The sequence below is a fragment of the Balearica regulorum genome, chromosome 1 (assembly GCF_011004875.1).
Source record: "Balearica regulorum gibbericeps isolate bBalReg1 chromosome 1, bBalReg1.pri, whole genome shotgun sequence".
NCBI classification, from domain to species: Eukaryota; Metazoa; Chordata; class Aves; order Gruiformes; family Gruidae; genus Balearica; species Balearica regulorum.
Window position 1 is genome coordinate 16,129,286 of NC_046184.1, and position 21,756 is coordinate 16,151,041.

The 21,756-nt window shown below is 39.8% G+C and overlaps 1 protein-coding gene across 3 annotated transcripts in view; it reads left to right on the forward strand.

Moving 5' to 3' along the window:
- DUS4L (dihydrouridine synthase 4 like) overlaps positions 1 to 15,265 on the forward strand; it is a 117,643-nt gene extending 102,378 nt beyond the window's left edge. For all 3 annotated transcript variants that reach the window (XM_075741971.1, XM_075741978.1, XM_075741960.1), the window contains 4 exons: positions 1,982 to 2,117; positions 4,788 to 4,899; positions 12,735 to 12,835; positions 14,256 to 15,265. In XM_075741971.1, the coding sequence (XP_075598086.1) occupies positions 1,982 to 2,117; positions 4,788 to 4,899; positions 12,735 to 12,835; positions 14,256 to 14,294 (388 nt within the window). In that variant the 3' untranslated portion in view covers positions 14,295 to 15,265. The remainder of the gene's footprint in view (positions 1 to 1,981; positions 2,118 to 4,787; positions 4,900 to 12,734; positions 12,836 to 14,255) is intronic.
- Positions 15,266 to 21,756: the final 6,491 nt, after the last annotated feature.

A 21,756-nucleotide genomic window follows, 5' to 3' on the forward strand; every position in this document is an offset into this window, starting at 1 on the left:
TGGGAGGATATGTGAGCAACACATGGAAAGAAACATTTTGAGTGTTTGAGAAAACATATATTTTGCAGAAGTTTCTTCAGGGGACACTCATTTCCTTCCTTAAACTTATGCCCTATGTTTTGCTTGTTTTGGACACAGAAAAATGAAACAAAATACCCCCAAAAACTAAGGTACTGTTAAAATACTCTTAGTATGTTGCAAGAAGGTATTCTTGCATCCTGCTGTGTTAAGAAGCAAAACTTGAGTCTGACTTGAACCACTTCATCTAAAACTTGAAGTTAGGAACTGTAGGATAATATTCCAGCTTCCAAGGAGAGTTTCAGATACTATTTCAGATCAAGCACTTTGTGGCAGCTGGCCTACTGCGATATTATGATCTTAAGTGTGGTATCCCTTCCAGGATGTTTAAATACCACTAATAGAACAGGTTGACGGAAAGGACAGTTCTGTACTGCACAGCAGTAGAAGTCAAGACTACCTGTGAATCTTCATAATAGCCACAATAACCTGCAGGTCTTAGTTGGGCAAGGAGCACATAAACTGACTGGACACAAATAATGTGAATGAATGGTCAGACAATTTCCTATTTGTATGTTTTTATGTTGACACTGGGCAAAGAATGCTGGCCCTCTTCTGAATTCCTTCAGTGAGCTGGTTGATATTGCCTAGATACACAAGAGGAACACAGAACAAGGAAACACTTAGAATCAGAGACTTCTGACAAACTCTTTCCTCTTGGAGTGATGTACGGCCGTTTTAGCTGATCATCAAGGAGCATTGTACATAGAGAAATGTCAAGGAAAAATTTGTATGAAACTTGAGCAGGAAAACTTTGGAAAAAAACAAAGGTGCCTGTAACCATGTACAGTAGTGATAGGAATGCACCATGTTCTTTGTCTTCCTTCGGAAAGGTTAAGTAAATACACGCAAATGTTTGTGATCTCTGCTCCGAGAGAGGAATAGCTGGATTGTGTCCTACACTAGGATTCTGTGATTCTCTTTTAGTAATGATGTTTTACTAATGCCTGACTGCTGCATCTATGAATTAATAAGCAATAGTAAAACATGCTAACTGTTGGAAAAGTGGTGACATGGAGACCTTAACTTTTTTTATTAAAACAAAAAAAAGTAAGAAAATGAGCTTTCAATGAAAAAGCAGGGAGTAGGGCTTACGTTGAAAGCCAAAAGGTCTATTAATGCGCTTTCAGTTATGAAAAAGCCAATTACTTGGATTTTCAAATTTCTTTTGAAGACCAGCTGCATAGTTATATTACAGGAATTAATTTTATTCAGTGTTGCTTTGGCCTTTCCTTGATTCAGCAACATGCTGCTTTGAAAGACTCCAAGATGAATAATGAAATTATGGATGCAAAGAGGCAATCACTAGATCAAATCAAGGAAGGTATTTGCAAAGCTTAAATTTGAGGTGCCGTATGAGTGCTGATGTTCATGCATGTTCTGATTTATATGGTATTGACAGAGTACTTTGAGGATTAGTATGCTCACTCAGAATTGCTAATTTTATTCTTGTAAGGCCTTTTATAAAGTTGTGTTGGTTTTTGGTGGGGTTTTTTTGCATTGTAGTCATTACCATAACATGTTGCTTGGGTCTTGTATTCAGAGATCCATCCTGTTTAAAACACTAGGTCAGGTAAGAGTATTTCAGCCTTTAAGCAAGCAGGTCTTAGACCCCTTAATGGCTGTGTGTTTTTTGGGAGGAGGGAGGTTCTGCATCAGGTAAAAATCAGAGTTTTAATGGATGAAAGTCTTTTCAGTCTCTTATTTTACTGTTACTTGTCATTGATGAGCCTGGATGTTTCCCTTCAGGTGCTTAAACAGTCCTCTTGTGGTTTTGTTTTCATATATAATGCACAGAGAGAGAAAAGGGGTTGTTTTGGGGTTTTTTTGTTTGGTTTGTTGTTTTGGGTTTTTTTAATTTGTGCTGTGAATTACTGTACTGTTCGCTGTGTTTCTTCACCAGTGTGTTGAGACGTACTGTTACCCTTCTTACTCAGTTGGCAAAAGGGATGGCATCTCATGCAGCTCTGGAAACGCAAGTAAACGATGCTACTGAAGCAGCCAAAAAATACATGGCCGAGAATGAAAGGCTGCAGGAGGTATCTTTGAACTTTTTTAGTTATTTTCTTATACAGCAAGTAGTTAATACAAAATACTCTGGGGATGGTTTGCTTCCAAATAATGTTCACTCTTTTTTTTTTTTTCTTCTGCTGGAAAAGGAAGAACAATGTTTTTACAATGTGTAATTTGGAATACTGAATACAAATTTCAGTAGTATTTTATTAACAAAGGAAATTAAAGTAATCCAAATAAATTAAGTTCTGTCTTTCCAGTACAAATTTCATCAAAGTAATAATATATTGTTAAAATATCTCTTTGAATTCAATCATAGCAAAGTAGAGGGAGACACTAATCTTTTATCCTAAACAGTTGGCTGTTTAGGTCAGACTATAGCAGTCCTGTATGGAAAAGCCTACAATATAGCTATTCTTGTGCTGACTGTTTCTTCTAAATAGATTTGCTCCAGTCCTGAAATGTCTTTTCTAACTTGTAAAATTGGTCTTTTGTATTGTATTTTGTATTCTTGCATCTATTTTTATGGTGGGTCAGCCAATTTCCTAATACCTTCCTTTCTCAGTAAGGCACTGCCATAGTATTAATGAGGGTTATTACCAAAAATTTCTTACTTAAAAGAACCATCAGTGGACCAAAGATTTGTTATTTTTATGAGAAGAATGGAGAAAATTAAGCTGTCATTTGTTTCTTGTGGTTCAATATACAGTTGTATGTAGGAAAGGAAGTCAGCAAAGGTAAAAAAGATAAATGTATGAAATCTTGTCTTGTAATTGGTTAGTTTGACTTCTGTTGGAAGCGATTGAACTATAAGCTAGAGTGCAGATATCCAGCGTATAAAGACTTCTACAGCATTCTTCAGTCTGGCACATTGTCAAAACAAAATTCACAGCAGGTATGTACAGGTTTCCTTCCAGGTTGTCTGGAGCAGTGTCTATGGTTACCAGCACTGTAATTTTTTTGTAATAAATCTTCAGACAGAACAGACTGTGGACAAAAAGTAGTAGAAGGGCTTAAAAAAAAATACAGTTGTTTGAGAGGTGTTGTAATGCAAGGATCACTAGAGTGTATTAGGTATTTCCCAAATATGAAATGATTCCAAAATTTTGGGATTTGGTATTTTGTCAAAATGATTCAGACTCCCTCAGCCGTGGAATTTGTCTCTTTACTGCAACTGGTACTTTTTTTTTCCCTCTGTTGTGTTGGGATTTAGCCAAAGTCCTCTTTTTGTTCTGCTTTCGCATTCTCTTAGCAACACATTCTCTTAGATGCTTGTAAGTGATAGCCAGGAACTGGAAACTATTCCTGTCTGTTTCTACTTGTGTGTTTGCATGGTTTGCAAAAACAGTGGTAGCCACAGGTACAGCCAGCATGCTGTGGCTGGATCTCTATTGCGCTGGAGATGCAAAGTGTTCAGAATTGGTTTGTTTTAACTTTATAGAGATACTACGACTTAGGTTCTTCTCTGGCTTGGCCTCTGCATTTGTGTTCGTTTACAAGCATGCTTCATTCCACCATCAGAGAGATGCAAGAGCAATAGTCTATAGGGCACTGGCTGTAAGTATAAATACTGTAAGTTTAGTTTAGTGTGCTAGGTCAGTACTGTCTCCTGTTCAGAGGTTCCATGGAGCACAGAACTTAAGATAAAAGTTTACAGAAATAACTATTTATGTATTAATAGAAACAGGGGAGCACAAAGTAAAGGAGACAATCTCTGGCCAATTTCATGACAGATTGTCACCAGCAGTCAAATGTAATCTTTGCTCTTTTGTTAAATGGCTTCTGAAAAAACTTCTTCAGCTCTTCTCTGGGATCGTTTACCAGTCTTTATAAACAGTTATTTTCCTTCTTCCTAAAGTAATCTTCCCCATCTGTTCCCACTGATGCCCAGTAAGCTCTGATATCATCAGTTCACCTAACGGCTGTTCATCTCAGTTGTTCTACTTTTCTTTTTCCCATTAAGTGTTTACTACTACTTTTGCCATTTTTGTAACAAAGACAATGCTTGGTTGGGTAATAGAGGCTATTTGAGCAAAGGGTCTAATTATGAGGTCTAATCCTTAACGTATGATGCTTTAAGTCATCAACAGGAATTGCCCTAATGGTAAGAGCGTGCATAAGTATAGTAGTGCCAACATTTTCAGAGTACAGGAGTATTCTGCTCTTGTGTCTAATACTTACAGGGCTCTGCCTGAATCCTTTCCTAGTTTTTTTTCCTTGAATTTCAGTGGAAATCTAATTTGGGTATTGAGGTATTCTGAAGATTGAAGAAGTAGCTGCAAACCTACAAGGAGAGATTTGTGATGTATTACAAGATTTAAATCAGAATTAATTATTAGAACAAGTTGCACATAAACATGGCAGTGTTCTGTCACTTGCAGTCCCAGCGTGTGTCTTCTGGAAAAGCCATTTATAACCTAAACAGAGGTTGTGGGCTTGATGCAGAGATACAAAGTACTCTTACACAGGAGATAATGCCACACTATTACAAATATGCCATTTCTGTCAAGTTAAAACATTGAGCATTTTTTTTTCTATTTTTTTTTCCCCCCTACAATGACTTGAGTGCCTGTGTCATGTTGGCACTTGATAAAATCTGTCACTTTGCAAGATCAAGGCTGACATTCTCTGGTTGTTTGGCATTAATGTCAGACTAATGAAGACAAAATTAATGTGGCAACTGTGGTTTTTAATAGGCCTTGAGTGCAAAAGGAAGCAGTAAAAGGAAAGAGTCAGCAGAAGCAACTGATGAAAAGTTGAAGAAGGAAGTTGAACGTTTGAAAGCAGAGCTACAGAAGACATCAAATGGTAAGTATTGGTTAGGACTTTTTTGCAATTAAGAAAAAGATTATTTCAACACTGGATGCCAAAAACTTATTCTAGGTATAGCATTAACTACACCGGTTTATGGAACACTTGGCTTGGGGTTTCTTTGCATTTGACTAGGAACTGGAAAAACATGCCATTGTTATCCACGTTTTCATTATGAAAATGCACATGGTGTAATTTGAAAACCTTAGTCAATTCGTAATTATTAACAAAATGATTATTTAAGTGGTGTTGATTAGTCTCAATGACATGGCAAGGATATGTAATCAATTGCAGATTACTTATAGGCATCAGATTGATCTTTCATGTCGTACATATCAGCCACTCTCCCTGTATAAAATGGGGAAGTATGTGGTTGAGGTTTTTTCTATAAAGTAGGAGTTTGGTCAGATAGCAGAAAAGTCCTTGACTAGTGTTCCAAATTTACATATCTCCTACAGCAGAGGTATTAGCTTTTTTTTTTTTTAATCTTCTAGTTGTCTACAAGGAAACATGGCTTGCAATTTGTAACATAATACTTCTGTTAGCAGCTTCCATGTTTAAGGTTTAGGTTGTCAAAACTCCTTTCTTGGCAACCCTAATTGAGATAGAAGCAGTTTTTACCTGCTTGGTTCTGTCTTACTGGGATCTGTCAAGGTGTGTGATGCTTATGAACACCTACTCATCTGAAATTACTGTTTGTAAGATAACACTGCCTGTGACCTTGTAAGCATTAATCAGATGTTCGGACTGAAACAAAATACAGATTTTTGTGGTACCAGATAGCTTGTTGTCATCAAAACACAGCCTGGCTTTCATACTGCATGACACTGCTACAAAGCTGTAAAAATAACAACAAATTAATCATTTTTCATTGTCCACTGGGAAGACAAACAAGAAATGTAGAACAGCTGTTTTCAGCTGGGCTTGAAGCAACAAGAATCTTTAAATAGAGGATCTCATTAGTTCACAGTTTGATTGTGGGTTTTCCCTCTCCTGCTGTTTTCTTAAAGAAAGGGGGGGAACTGCCTTTGAAGTGACAGGATCAATGAAAAACTTAAATGCATGTGTTTTATGTAAACTAACTGGTGGTATGTAACACTAATATAATGTAAGCTTTTCAGTGAGGAATGCTAGAGAAAACTAAGGAATAAATAGATTTACCACATGCTGCTTCAGCTGCATTCTCCCTGTGGGCTGTTGTCCGTCCAAAAGATGTATAAATTAAGGCATGCTTGAGTCTTTTGTTAGGGGGAAAGTGGGGGAGACGGTCTTTTTGAGGAATGAATAGGAAAATATTTACAACCCTTCCCCTGATGCCATCCCCCTCATTGCCAAAACAGAAAACCCCATGGTTACATTAATTACCATTGCTAGCTAGATGGTGTTAAGGTATATCTATCCTATTTTTTTGTAAGTTTTCTTTTACATTATTTTGAGCAAACTGATAGCCAGAAAGCTTAAAGTACTTAATAATAGCCACATCTGTAGACATGGCTTTCTGTGGAGTGTTAGTGATTTAATGTGGACTGAATTTACTGTTTTCTTTTGCAACTTCTGCAACTGAGCAGGTGAATGTTGAATTTCATGCTCACTAAATGTGAGCAATGCATTACACAGTATCAAAGTTGAGCTTGAAAAGCGTGGTTTACCTCTTTTTAACAATTTGTTTCATGCCACTGATCTTATGTGACTAAAGTAACTTTTCCTTTGTGTCCACAAAGTCCAATTCATGAAATCTTGGGTTGGGGGTTTTTTTGGGGGGGGAGTGGGGAACAAAGAGTGTGGAGAGGTGTCACCTAGTAATGAAGCAAGGCAAAACTAGTATAAAAAGGAAAACATTACTGGCTTGGTTTTTTGGGGGGGAGGGGTCTGTTTGTTTTTCAGCTATAGTAGCAGTAAGAATCATAAATTTGTATTCTTGTTTGATTGGAATTTTGGGGGGTTTTGCTGCTTGGATGAAAAAATAAGTATAATCTTTTTGACGGAGCAGTTTCAAATATCCATTGCTCTGGTCAGGTACGTTTGTTAAGCTGCTTATGCATGGTGACAGGGTGATATATTACTGTATAGTAGGCCACATGTTGAAAGGTGGGTTACCTCAATAGAGTGGCACCCAGGAGGAGTCCTAAATGTAAGTCTGCTTCATGTTTAAATAATGCAATTTAGTATCAGGTTAGTGCTGTGACTTCAGGGGACGTCCAAATTTTCTGTAAGATTTTGAACCAGTATTTACAGCCTCTGGCAGAGAAAATACTGTATGTCTCTTCTTTCTTAAATTCTGACTGAAATTATAGTGTAGACAGTATTATTGCAGACTTTCAGGAGACTCATCTCTACTTCTTCAGCTTTCTACCTTTGACAGGAAATGCAGTCTACCTTTTTTTGGTTTTTTGGTCCACTTAACCATAAGTGAAATCCTAAGTTAAGACAACGTTTTGCCATCTGCTGTGCTCTGAGCAGATGGAGAGGAAGAATGAAAATATAAGACAAAGGGACTGAGTAATGAAATTACTAAAATCTGAGGAAAGGTTGGAAATGAGTGACAAAGATTTCAACCAAACTTGTTTTCTTTTCAGACTTGACTTTCCTATCCCTCTTGATGCCCTTTTTTGCTTTATTGTGGAAGTGAAGGAAAGGGAGCTAGTTCTTCACTACTTTATTGCAGACCCACATACTGGGGGTTTTATAGGCACCCAGCAGTGGGGCTAGCACTTTCAGAGCCTAAATCCATTTTTAGCATACCTAGACATGTAATAACACGACTGTTTAGAAACATTCCAAGATGGTATTTTATTGATATGCTTGTATATTATGAAAAATGTCTCACTGATACCTAGAAATAAGTATACATAGTGCTAGAAGCACCTAGTGCAAATGTGAGAGTATTTCTTCTGCTATAAATTAGACATATTTCTAACAAAAATGTTGATTCAGATAATTAAAGGTTCTCAGTATGGCTGCTGGTCTTGGACCTATAGAAATTTTCTTGGGAAAGAAGAGATGCTATGATATTGTTTCATTTTGAGACTTGAAAATTATCTAAAGAGCTACAAAAAACAAACTATCTGCAACTGGACATGAGGGCAGAATCTGAGAGAAAATTCATAAAGCAGCTGTGCTTACAGTGGTCCTTGGGTTGGGGGCAGGAACGGGACTTTTGGTGCATTAACTCACTCAGATTCCCACACCGTGGAAATGCTGGTGTGTGAAATGTCCGTTTGTTGTTATGGGACCCTTTGGGCGGGAGGGAGACTTCTGCAGTGCTGTACTATTTCACCTTCTATCTCAGGTCATTTTTTTGGTGACACTGTCCTAGTGTTTGGTAAAGGCTACACCTTCATTTACACAACAGAAGTTTATATGGAAGAGCTAGTATTGATCAGGTCTTGCAACAGAACGCTCTGGTGGAGGACTCCTGTCCAGCTTGTTGATCCCTCACTCTTTTAATAGTATTTCATGGCAAATGACATGCTCTTAAAGCTTCTGCCTGCATCAGATAGAGCATAATGGGCATTATGGTCCCGAGCACCTGTGTGCAGTTACTGAGCTGTGACCTTACTGCATCTTTGAACCAAGTCTGTGTACCATATTGAGACAAAACCCAAAGACTGTTTCTTTGTCTCTGCCATTAGGACTTCACTTCATGAAGTGCATACTGGCTCACCAAAGTAATTTAGGTGCTTTTGAACTTTAGCTCAACTTTTTCTGAAAATACTCTCTATTTATGTATTGTTGTCATGGGCATACAGTGGGGCAGGAGGAAATTCTAATGAAACTTCCATGCATCTTTTAATGAGATTTGTTTTGTGTACAGAATGTGTCACAAGATTGGTTTTTTTCATGATTGCATAGTGTTGTAGGAGACAGTAAGAGAGCAACAATTTATGTGGAGGGCTGGTTTTGAAATAGCTTTTAATTATTGACTGTTCTAGGAAGTATGCATGTACAGATGTACAGCTCTCAAATGCTAACTTTATTAGGTGTTAGATGTAAACAATGCAGGCATTGGGAATACATTTCATAGAACTGTTACTTCCAGGGAGAGTTCAGCTCGGCCTTTGTGTTGCCATGTAGGGAAACTATATTGATGTTGAGCTCCACTGAAGCACTTCAGTTTTTAAAAACAAACAAACAAAAAAAACAACCCACCCCAAAACTCCAAGCTATCAGCTTGCTTTCGTAAGTTGGGAATAGGAGATACAAGTTAAAAGAATCGGTCACAGTCTCATGTTATTTAGCCAATGGCAGACAGAGATTTGGAAACAAAGTCCATCTTGCCTAACCTTACTTTTTCACTGTGAGATCATAACCTTGGTGGGAGCCCTTGCACAATGTCACGTGCAACAAGAGTTGATACTCATGTTTAATGCAAAGGGATGGTGCTGCATACAGCAAGCATGGTTTTGTTCTACAGGGCTGTTTATGCCATCTGAAGAGGCTGTAGCATCCCTTTTGTAACAAAATATTATTTGAGGTTGCAAAAGGTACTTGGAACAAATTTGTGTGTAATTTTTTGGCTCTGCCTTCTCTTTTTAAACTTTATCTGACCATTACATCTTATGAAGAGAATACTGAATTAGTATGGAATAACTTGACTGGAGTTGTGTTCCCAGCTTTACAGTGTATTTGTTAGCAAATCTTTTGTCCTGTCAGTGCCTAAATTCTTAAATGTGAATAGGTCTTTCTCAGCTTGAAGACTCTTGAGAGAGGGATCTTTCTTAGTCTTAGACCAGTCCAAATCATTTGGGTTTTAGACTTGTATTGTGAGCAATGCTAATTTAAGTTCCAGATCGTTTCCTTAGCAGCAAGCACTCTAAGTCAAGTGATTTAGTCAGACCAGGACTAGTAGTTGTGCAGGGAAATGCCCAAATAATCATTGGTTGTTTTGTTGCTGTTTTAGTTTTGTTTTACTGTTTGGTTCTCCATCCTTGCTGAAATGAAAATAGAAATGCTACAGCTACTGGGCTGTGGTAACCTCTTTAGAGCAATTTTATTCCTCATCTTGCTTTAACTTTAGAGGAATCCAAAGTAAACTATCTATCCTGGAACAGGATACAGAGAATGTGGTAATAGAAGGACAAGTTCTCTACTTCTCCCAGACTGTATGTGTTACATTAGTTTATGGACCTCCAGTCACACACTAAGTATAAAGGGATAAAGTTTTCCATAAATTCCTTTGTTTACATACTGCCCTAAGAATGTGTTGTTGATTTTCCTTTGAAGGGAAGGAAAAGGAATGAAAAAGGATAGCCCACCTCTCACAGTACTGAGGCTGGATCCCAGTTTTGGGACTCACTGACTATTCCTCTCATTAGTTGCATTAATGTAGAAGCAGCATTCTCCCCTCCTGCCTACTCATCCTGTTCATTGATAGGAACAATCAGCTGTTGGGTTTTGCTTGCTGCCAGTCCAGCTGTTCTGCCTCCTGTGAGGCAAAGTAACAGACCAGATGGAAGCCAGAAATACAACTGACTGTACTGAACACACAAAGGATCTTCTGTTTTCTGCTGGATCAGTGCTCATATGATATGATCCATATGACAGACAATATACCTGTACAGTCGACTTGGCTGCGCTGCAGTGTTCATGCAATGGCAAAACAGTTGAGCGGTGATGTATGGACTGTCTCTGTTGCCAGAGACATTGGCGTGCTGGGCAATTCACATTATCAAAGATGTGATGCTCATTTTATTGTGTGGCCCCAACAGGAATGAGTCTGGGTTTGGGGTTTTTGGTGTTTTTTAGTCCATAGCCAACACAGGTGGAAAGGACAATCTGTTCTTTGCTTTTTCTTCTTCTAGGGTTAGGTGAGGTATTCCTGTCATACATCTGTTTTGGTCAAAACATTGAAACAATGCAGTGGCTTGTTTGCTTTCTTGGTTCGCAGATACTTTTAGATATTTTATTCATGTTTTAAAGATACAGTAGTACTTAGTTGCAACTAAAGTACTGTGCTGCTGCTTGCGAGCAGCTACATAATATTGGGTCAATAACATGGAGTTACGACTTCTTCAGAAATGAGATATTGTTAATTTTTACTATAACTATGTACAAGAATGTTTAAACAAAGGCAAAACTTAGCTTTCTAATTAGCAGATTCTTGAAGAGGTGAAATGGCATGTGCATATGTGTTTTGTCTAGAACTTAACATTTAGAAGCTTATCAAATTTTCACAAGTTTAGAGTGATTTCCAAATTTTACTGTTGATTATTTTAAACAGCAGCAAGATCAAAGAGAGAGAGTAAAGGCACTGGGGTTTGACTTGTCAGATGTGTGGAAATCATGGTTATTCCAAATACCAAAACCTTTAGAAAATGTTTTTTGTATTGATGCTGTCAAGAATGCACTAAAGGATGAAGGATATCTGTGCAAGAGTATGGAAATGAAAGAAAGGATATAAAGACATGGGATGAATTCTTGAGCATGTCGGAATCAGTAGATGTAAGTGTAATTAACTTCAGTAGACCAGAATTTCAGGCTGGGTAAAAGTCCTATTACTGGAAAACCACTTGCAGAATTTTAAAGTGAGAATGATTTTGAATCTATACATTCAAATTAATTAAAAATAGCAGAAATGCTGGGGGAAGGAATCTTCCTTTTTGCATGCACGAAAGTGGTCAAATCTCTTGTGTCCTGATGTTTTGGGAACTAGTGCCCAAAGAGATACATGACCAGACCAGAGTGCTTGTAGCTAGGGGCTTAACAAAACTACGTCTCGCTCCTCATCTTTTGAGAACAGGCTCTTACAGAGGTGCTGCAATTCTTAAGTGTCTTGGAGGTCTCTGAGAAAGAACAGTCTGTCTCAGGGTGCTCACAGTCAAAGGGTGGATCCATATTTTTAGAACAAGGAAAACTGTAAATGTTTCTTTTTTATTATTTGTATTATCAATATTTGTTTAAGTATGGCTATGTGAGGCAGCCTTAGAGGTCATGAACGTTTCTCTGTTTTAGCATGAATAAATCAAGTTTTAGGGTATGCCTGTGCTGCTATAGCAGAGAAATATAAAGATACCTGAGATACCTATAGCAGAGGAATGTAAAAATGTCTAAATGACCTTGCCTTATGAATGTTTACATAACAGCTTAGGAGTAACGGCTTTATGAAACTTTATGCTGATTTACCCTGTGTTGTAAATTAGAGCCTATGGAGTCCTGGGCTGGTTTGTACTGCAGCATAGACATGCTCTCAGTTTATTGCTGTTGAGATTGAGTAGAGTAATAATTACTTTTTCTCATGTTAAAAACCTGTCCACGATTGTCTGTCCTACCACCACCATTTCTGCCTTCCCATCCATAAAGTGATGCTTCTATGAATTAACTCGTAAATGGTAAAATATATAACAGAGTGAAAAAGGGTGGTGGTCTGTGCTCCTATTAATGTATCATCTCTTTCTTTTCCCCTCCCATTTTATAGACAGCCTCAGTTGCTTTGCTAAAATCTTGCCCAGTGTTTGAGTTCCCACTTTGTTTTAAGAGGCCTGACAGTTTTGGTTTGGGGGTTGTAGGGTTTTAGTTTTCTATCTTCTGCAATGTGACAGAACACTGTAGTCACCACTAACTTGTCACCTCTGTCAACAGTTTATTGGTCTTGCCCTTACCTTTCTTAGAGTCTCTTCCTATTCCTTGTGCTGCTCTTCCTGAACACAAATCATGCTCTTTTCCCTCCCTGTCCTGCACATCTCTTCCTGTGTCCATCTGTGATGCTCTGTTTTAAATTTAAGCTTTTTTAGAGGAAGGAATGTTTCCCTATGGAGCCCTAATACATAACTAGGGCTCTGAGGAACTGCTGGAATACAAGTAATAATTAAAACAGTAATTCTGATATTTTACAGCTTTCCACAAGGCAAATAATGAAGTGACTGCATTTAAAAAGCAGTCAGAAGGCCTTAAAAGAGAATACGATAATCTGATGAAAGAATATGAACGACTTCAGGTAGGTGGTTCTGGATCACTGTATGAGCACGACGTTCTGAAATTTTACCAGCAGAATTCTGCTTGTTAGGTATTTATTATGCAAGGGAATTTACCAAAATCTTTAGTATAGATTAAAGTTACAATGGGCAGCACTCCTTAAACTTCATCAAAATAGTAGAATTTTGTTTTTCAGGGACTGGATGGCAAAGCTATTAGCATTTTCTTTGTTGCACTTCAGGTGACAAAGCTCAGGTCATCCATCATTAGACTCGATTTTGCTGCCACTTGGGAAATAAAAGATTTCAGTTTCATCACCACATGCAAAACCATCTGAATCTTAAGGAAATGATAGGAGTGGTGTGTGTGTGGTATATACATCATTTTATAAGAGTAATTTTATTTTGTTTGCTCTTTAAACAGGCTTTTGCAATACTGGATTATAAATGTTGCAATACTGTTGATACGCAAGAACAAAAAAAAAAAAACCCACAAAAAAAAAACCCCAACCAAAACAAACAGCCTAGGCTAAAACCAGGCTACTATAAAAATTCAAACTGAAGTACAAAATAAGAATAAAAGAAACATAGTAAGCAATAGCTGACTTAGCAGTTTGATTGGGTTAGCATATGTGCATGGCTATAATAGTACAGTAATTATTTCTGGTAGAACTGGGAGCTCTGCTTGTTCTCTAAGTCTGACAGGTGTTTTTATGTTCCATGGCTAATGTCTGCCTCAGAATTTAACCAAAATTCCATAAAAATGAAAGTTAGTCTGTTTGCAAGGAATAGTCTTGGGAAAAAATAAGTGATTGATACTAAAATTATGGTGACCTGCTTTTCAAGAAGAGCTAATTGTTGGTCCTGTATTAATAAAATAAATAATAAAGGCAAATTTGAGCTGGTTATGATCTTTTTCCTGTACTCTGTAAAGCCATTTACTGATACCCAGCCTCAGCCTATATTCTTACAGAGATTGCTCAACTGATCTCTGTGTTCGAATTAAGACCACCATGCATGTCCTGTCTTTGTTGTGCTTCCCTGTGTAATGAACCGTAGTAGTCCTGCTGCATTTCTAACAGTCTTGTGGTCTAGAACACACATCCTTACAGTTTTCTGTGGTCACCTCTGAATGGAAGGAACAGAAGGTACTGAGCACACAGTAGATGCAGCTACTGTTAATAGCAGAAAACATTTTCTGCTCAGTTTGCTGCACATTTCAGCCATAATGTGAATGTGGAGCAGAAGTAGGCTGCACGGCTGCTACTGTCCTAGGATCAGAATGCACGTATTACATGGGGTAGCATTGATGGGACTGCAGCTTTGAAGGGTGTATAGTGAACAAATCAGATATGACTGCAAGGGGACAGAATGTGGCATCTAGACTCAATGGTTTCTGTCTTGCCAAACATAAAAAAATATTTTTCATCTGTCTCTTTTCAGGACAGTTTAAATGAAGCAGAAGACAAGAAAGACCTGTAGGTGCATCTAAGACAGAGGGCATCAGTACAGTTGCTTCAGTGTGAAAAGGCTCGTGCTGTTTAGGCTCCTGATGCATACCTGAAACAAAACTTGATTTTTCTGAAAAGCACATGCACTGCAGGTCACTATTCAGATTCCTCTAATATATCTTGGTTGCCAAAATATTCTGTGTTGCAAATAAAATGCTAAGTGGCTTACCTGATGTACCATGGAGTTTGTCACTGCTCTTGTGAGGAGAAACGCAAAAATCTTTCAATTCCATCTGGACCAACTTGACTGTTCTCCAAGCTTTTGCCTTCCAGAATGGTAATACATCACGTACCACTTGCTCGTAGCTTTTGAGCAAGGTTGTATATCATACTATATCATAAAAACAAAATTACCCAAACCTCCTTTGCAACACCTGTTTGGAGTCTTCAAAAATTTGGTTACCAGTGGGTTGAAGAAGGCTGAAAGCTTTTCATCAGCCATTCCACTTCAGTGGAAAACTGAATGACAATCAATCAAAGAAAAATAAAGAAAGAAGGAAAACTGCAATTCTAAGTCCATCTCACTAGCTTGTGACTTTCACTTAGCCACATGGATGAGTGTTTTGTAACAAATAATATTTTGCATGCCTCTGGTTTTATTTTTCTTTAATATACTGGGTTATTTCAGTTTTCATAACCAAAGTTTTGGGTTGGTTAGTACTAACATTCTGTATTTTTACCCTGTTTACATCTGTTCACTCCGTATGTGCCACCTAACTTCTTTTGCCTTGCTAAGTAAAAAATTCTTTTTAAATGTAGATACTTGGGTTTGTTTTGGTTTTGTTTTCATGGATACGATACCTTGAATAAATGTGCACTGTTTTGCATAAGCCCTTTTTGGCATTCAGAAAGTTGTTTTGAGTTTCTTTTTTTGTTAGTTGGTTCCAGTTTATATTTGAAAGTCGGATATGTTTGTTATATTAAAGGGATTGTTTAAGTTCAGGAGTTTCTGGGTTTATTATTGTAAATATCTCCCAATATACTGTGTCATCAATGTTAATAGGTATACACACAAAGAACAAAATACACTTCTAACTTGATGATATTTAACTTTTCCTGGAAATACGGCCTTCTTCATAGGGGTAGTTTTGCCCTGGAAACAGGAGTTGTTTAGCTTAGAATGTAAACGTTAGTGTATCAAGTACTATAACACATTAATATAGTATATTAAATAAAAATGCGTATGTTTTTAAAAAATACTTCATCCTTGCTGAAGTAGCACAGAATGTACTCTCAGAGATTCTACGACACTGGACATTTGTTCATTCATATCAAAACTTGCAGGAAAAGGTACAGATTTTAATACCCACATACACACAGGTTTAGGTGATGTAGTTGAATGCATTTTTTTTTTTTTTTCCTCCCCCCTTCTGAAATACTTAAAATTGTGACAGAATGTTATTTCCAGTCTGATCTAAAGGTGATGGTTGGAACCCTTAGAGGTATAACAGCAAGTGTGGTTTTTAATAACGGGACTAAAAGCTCACCTGTTTTTCTTAAAGACCCAGAACAAAAGCAAATACTGCTTACTTATTTACTGTTGTTATCTACTCATTAAATTTCAAGTATTTCTTCCTATAGTACAAGTAAATAATTAGGTAGATAATTAGCAACTTACAAAGAAAGATACCATGCACTGGACTCTTCATCCCTAAAGATTTATCTTAGAAAAAATAACATGGAACAAAAAATAGGTAGTTGTGAATGCACTGATAGTATCAATACTTCTCCTTGAGAAAGGAGGTCTATATGTTTCATGGTAATTTTTGCCATGTAGAGCATGACTGCAGTTTGAAGGAGTGCATTGTGCTCTGTGCTGCTCCCCTCAGAAGCTGAAATGATGCCTGGTATTTTTAAAAGTGCGATGTTCATTCAACACGTGGTACTTGCATACTGCCCTATGTAATTGTATCAGTCGCCTCAGCCTAACAGTGTCCTGCTGGCTGCGTGGAAGACGGGGATCCACTTTTTGGGAGATGGAGGAGACAGCAGCTTAAAACAAAACCAAACCCCTGCATGTCAGCCCACAGAGAATGTTGCCTTAATTAAAAATCAGAGATTGCTTAAAACCCACAGACTCTCTAGTTGGCCTCCAGTCATTTCATAGAGAGAGTTCTAATTCTAAAAATATTTGCACATGTTTAACTGATAGTAGCTTGCAAAAAAAATTGAGATGTGTTTTCATGTTTTTTTCATAAACCCCTTCTTCTGCTGAGTCAAGAAAGCAGTGAGGTCATGGTGGGTGCATGAGAACTGACCTGAATAGTAATAGACCTAACTACATACTTCGATGTTTCCTTAAACGAAGGCACCCTTAGCTAGGCAGGATGTTTTCCCCCTTTTCTATTTTTGCAACAAATATCTGATAATATATCTTCTTCAATAAAATAAATTGTGCACAGGCTTTTCTGATAATGTACCCTTGTGTTATCAGTACGTGTATTTGCTGACGCAGTGGTCCCTAGCTGTGTAGCCTCTTTGCAAAGACGCCATGCTTCCCTGGCTTGGTTTGAAGGGTGAAAGCTCTGGTTTTTACTCAGCATTGAAATAAAATTTGTTTGTTTTTCCAAATGTGAAGTTATTGTAGAAGTATTACGTGACTGCCTCAGTTCTCAAGTATTCCTTGAAATACTAAATTTACTTTGTGAGGGCTTTGGGACAGAAACCCTCATTTTGCTTTGCCTTTGGACAGTACTTATCCCAGTGACAACTGTAATCTGGGTCCTGATGCAACCTGATACAAATCATTTTACAGATCAAGTTGGAAAGTCAGTTACGTCTTTCCAGTCCTCTGTGCTGAATATTGCCGAGTACATTAGTTGTGTAAGGTCTCAAAACGTAGTCCTGGAACTGAGCATCCCCAATTCAGGAAGAATGTGGAATGTTTTGGTTTATATGATAAAATGCGACACTTGCTTTGCTCTAGAGGCATTGTGCAAATAGAGATGGGTATTGCAAGGTGTATTTCTGAGGAAAATAAGAGTGCCTCTAGTTCTGTGTCCATCACTCTGAAATACAGCTGTGGTCCATAGGAAATTCCTGTTATCACCTGCGAGTGCAAGTCTGCCCTAAAGGATGTTGCTATTCCATCCTCAGCTTTGGGAGAGCTGAGTGGAGGGCGGAGCAGGCTACATTCCTACAGACCGGGACTATATATGCTAGAGGATTCCCTTCTGAATTCCCTTCTCTACCAAGCTGGTCTCAGTCTACATCAACACAACCAAGTCTGGGATGTTCAAATTCCCAAACACGCTTGGGTGCATCAGGGTTTAGCAAGCGGGACCCTACCCCCTATGTTTAGTGACTAGGGTGAGTTAGATACTAGTGCTAGCATGTCCATTGGAAGTGAGGAGATACCAAAGCCAGCTACTAGGGAAAGTGAAAATGGGCAGGATCTCTCAAAACTTCTGTCTGGAAATTGGATGCCAATTGCAGCTGTATTAAAAGCATGTCTGCAAGACTTGCAGCTTAAGCTATGACTGCTTAAGTCACAGCTTAAATTCTTTCCTCTATTCTGCTATCTGAGATCCGACTGTCTGTGTAGTCTGATTGGGTTCACTCTTCTCTTTGAAAACACAGCCAGAAGAGGCAGTCATTTTAGTGAGAATTGTGCTTTGTGAGATAGATTAATAGCTGCTCACCTAGAAAGCAAGAGCATGTTCTACATCTTTCTTAGCCTGAGGTTTAAACCCATGTTCCTGTGACTATGGAAGAAGAAACTAAGTTGGCTGGGAAGGTGCTAAACTGCTCCTTTCCTTCTGAGTTTAAGACATGGTACAGAAAAGAGGCAATGTAAGAGGAAGGAAGAGAGGAACTGTTATTTTTGGCCAGTAAGGACAAAGTCTCAGGCTTTGATTCTTCTCCAGACATGACTTAGGCATTTAGAATTAAGGACTGGGGAATAGAGCATACAGTGGTACTGTAAGCAGGGACTTGGAAACAAGCTGCGTATCCATCCCGAGTTGTTTATCTCATACCATGTACAAAATGAACAGGATCTAAGTAGGAAATAGTAACAAATAATAAGGTGAACAAAAGGATTTAGAAGACTGATGTCAATTTCAAGCTAACAATACAAGAAAGAAAAGCCTGCCTTCTAGCTTGATGGGTTAGTGTTCCTGGGGAAGGGGATGCTATGCAGGGCAGCATCCTGAGTGGGGGCAGCAGCATCGCGGTTTAGGAACTCATTGCTTCTGATTTCACACAGATCTGTCTCTGCATATGGGATCCATTCTGACCTAGGTCTGCATTCTTTATTCTCTTCCTCAAATAATTTCTTTTCAAATACTGGTAAGTGCATTGTGTCACGCAGATGGAGCTTTTTCTTGAAACCTCTTGTCCTCAAATGTGCATAGTTCTGTTCTGCCAATATGCATGGTCCTACAGACTTCTCATCTGTACGTGATCTGCTGCTGATCCTACAGCATCTCATCACCTGGGATCTGACCCTTGGAGTTCCATTCAGGCAGACATGTGCTGCAGGAAATTAATTTGCGAGGAGCATGAGTTACAGTCGATCCAGATTCTTCTGACTGTAGTCTTCCAGTGTTAATTGCCATGTTCAGTGTGACTTTTTTTCTTCTTGATATCACCCACTTCTCTTCTAAAATCCCAGTTATATAAATAATAAGAGAATTGTAGTTTTGCAGGTATTCTGGGAGAAAATAATATGTAATATGCATCCAGTCCTGAAAATTGAGTTTATGTTGTAAGTGTAGGGTGTCTATGTTGGGTTCCTGCAAATGTTTTTGCTATTATTCTTTGCTTTAATGATTAACCTAGAAGCCATTATACCTTTTGGAGTCATTACATTGTGCGTTAATTTTAGAACCTAAGATATTACCACAACAGCTTTTCAAAGTTAGATTTCAAAACTACTTTTCATGCTACTCCATTTTTATCAGGAGTGGATTCTAACTCAATAGATTACTCTGTTTTGATGCCAGCTCAGATTTCTGTATGTCCTTAAATATATGTCTAACTGAATCAAGATACTATTCTGTTTTCCAAAACTAATTACATTTCCCTGTAGTATTATCTGCTAGCAAAAAAAAATCTGTCAGCTTTCCCACTCTGGAGTGAATAACGTTTACATAAGACCACTTTCCTTAAAACACAAAGTCCTACCACTAGACAGTAACTGTCAGCTTTTACTCAGTCCAGTGCCATGCTTACGAGTTTCTACAAAACTTTGGGACTCAGTTTAGGAAGCCAGCTGTTTCACTGCCTGATACAACACTGCTCAGATCAAAGCATTGCAGCACTTTACCTATACATTTCTGAGACTACAGCAGCAGAATTCTGCCTGTTGCAGAATTAGAAAGCCTGAACTGTGTTACAGTACGAAACATACTTTCAGCAAGTAGCTTCCTTCCAGTTTAGCAATGTTGGCTTCAACATGCCTGAAGTTGGGACTGTACTGAAACATTTTGAAACCCAGGCTATTGAGAATATCCACTCCTGAGTAGGTCATTGAACAAAAATTTTGCTTGATGCAGTATCCTCAGCGTGTGCCCTCAGTGCCTCTTTGGTGTTAGCCAAAACATCAGCACTGATGATGTTTAAAACGTCTCCTGTGGTGAGGAGGTGTGGTGGGTTGACCCTGGCTGAGGGCCAGGTGCCCACCAGAGCTGCTCTATCACTCCCCTCCTTCATTAGACAGGGGAGAAAAGGTACAATGAAAAAAAAACTTACGGGTCGAGATAAGGACAGGGAGAGATCATTCTCTAATTATCATCACGAGCAAAACAGACCGAACTTAGAGAGGGAATTCATCTTATTTATTACTAAGCAAAACAGAGTAGAGGAATGAGAAATAAAGCCAAATCGTAAAACACCTCCCCCCACCCCTCCCATCTTCCCGGGCTCAACTTCACTCCCGGCTTCAACCTCCGCCCCCCCCAGCAGCACAGGGGGACGGGGAGTGGGGGTTACGGTCAGTTCATCACGTGGTGTTTCTGCTGCTTCTTCATCCTCAGGGGGAGGACTCATCATTCCCCCACTCCAGCGTGGGGTCCCTCTCACGGGAAACAGTCCTTCACGACCTTCTCCAACGTGAGTCTCCTCCACGGGGTGCAGACCTTCAGGAACAGACTGCTCCAACATGGGTCCCCCACGGGGTCACAAGTCCTGCCAGCAAACCTGCTCTGGCGTGGGCTCCTCTCTCCACAGGTCCACAGGTCCTGCCAGGAGCTTGCTCCAGCGTGGGCTTCCCACGGGGCCACAGCCTCCTTCAGGTGTCTCCACCTGCTCCGGCGTGGGGTCCTCCATGGGCTGCAGGTGGAATCTCTACACCCCCTCATCCTCCCTCCATGGGCTGCAGGGGGACAGCCTGCTTCACCATGGTCTTCACCACGGGCTGCAGGGGGATCTCTGCTCGGGCGCCTGGAGCACCTCCTCCCCCTCCTTCTGCACTGACCTTGGTGTCTGCAGAGTTTCTCACATCTTCTCCCTCCTCTCTCTGGCTGCAAAAGCGCTCTCTAACTGTTTTTCTTAAATATGTTATCACAGAGGCGCTAATTGGCTTGGCCTTGGCCAGCGGCGGGTCTGTCTTGGAGCCGGCTGGCATTGGCTCTGTCAGACACAGGGGAAGCTTCTAGCAGCTTCTCACAGAAGCCACCCCTGTAGCCCCCCCGCTACCAAAACCTTGCCACGCAAAACCAACACAGGAGGACACATGCTTCACTTCACTCCTACAAGGTCTTTGATAGGTTGTCCGTATGTAACATGGAAGAGCTGCAATGTAGCCAGCAGTATTTCACATGCAGGGTTGAGTTTTTCAGCCCCAGTCTTATCTCTAATCCTAAATTACAGCAGGGCTGCCAAGGAGTTCATTCCATCCAACCCTCTTTGGGCAAACTAGAAGCTGCAGCCCCAAGCGCCCTCCTGTTACTTCAGGTGTGATGCAAAGAGCCTGTAGGCTCTGAACCACTTCTTCACGCTGAGGTGACCGGGCGAGCCCAGGGACGGTTCGGAGTAGATGCAGTTTATTAGGCGTTTGTATCTCTGCATGGAGCTGGTTCTCAAAGCTCAGATCATGGGATGCAGCACGGCTTTGGAAACTCAGAGGTTTCCATGTGGGCCAAGCAGTGCGTGGAGCAGCTAATGCTATCTTGTCCCCTCAGGCTCGTCTTAACAACAAGTGCTTTCACAGGCCGCCCTTGGGCAGATGGCTCCTCAGGGCAGGTGGTGAGTGGGAACGAGACCATCCACCTGCGGAGGGGTTCCTGTGCGTGCAGGGAGCCCCGCTCCACACGCTGAGAGTCATTCTCCCCGACAACGACCCTCATGCCGCGCTGTTCCTGGGCAGCATGCCTGCCGGGCGGCCGGCTTTGAAATGCAGTCCCCGGCCCCGAGGGGACGGGAGGTGCCGGGGGAGGGAGTGGGGGGGGCGGGGGGGGAACGGACCGACGGAGGGCCGCCGCGGGGCTGGG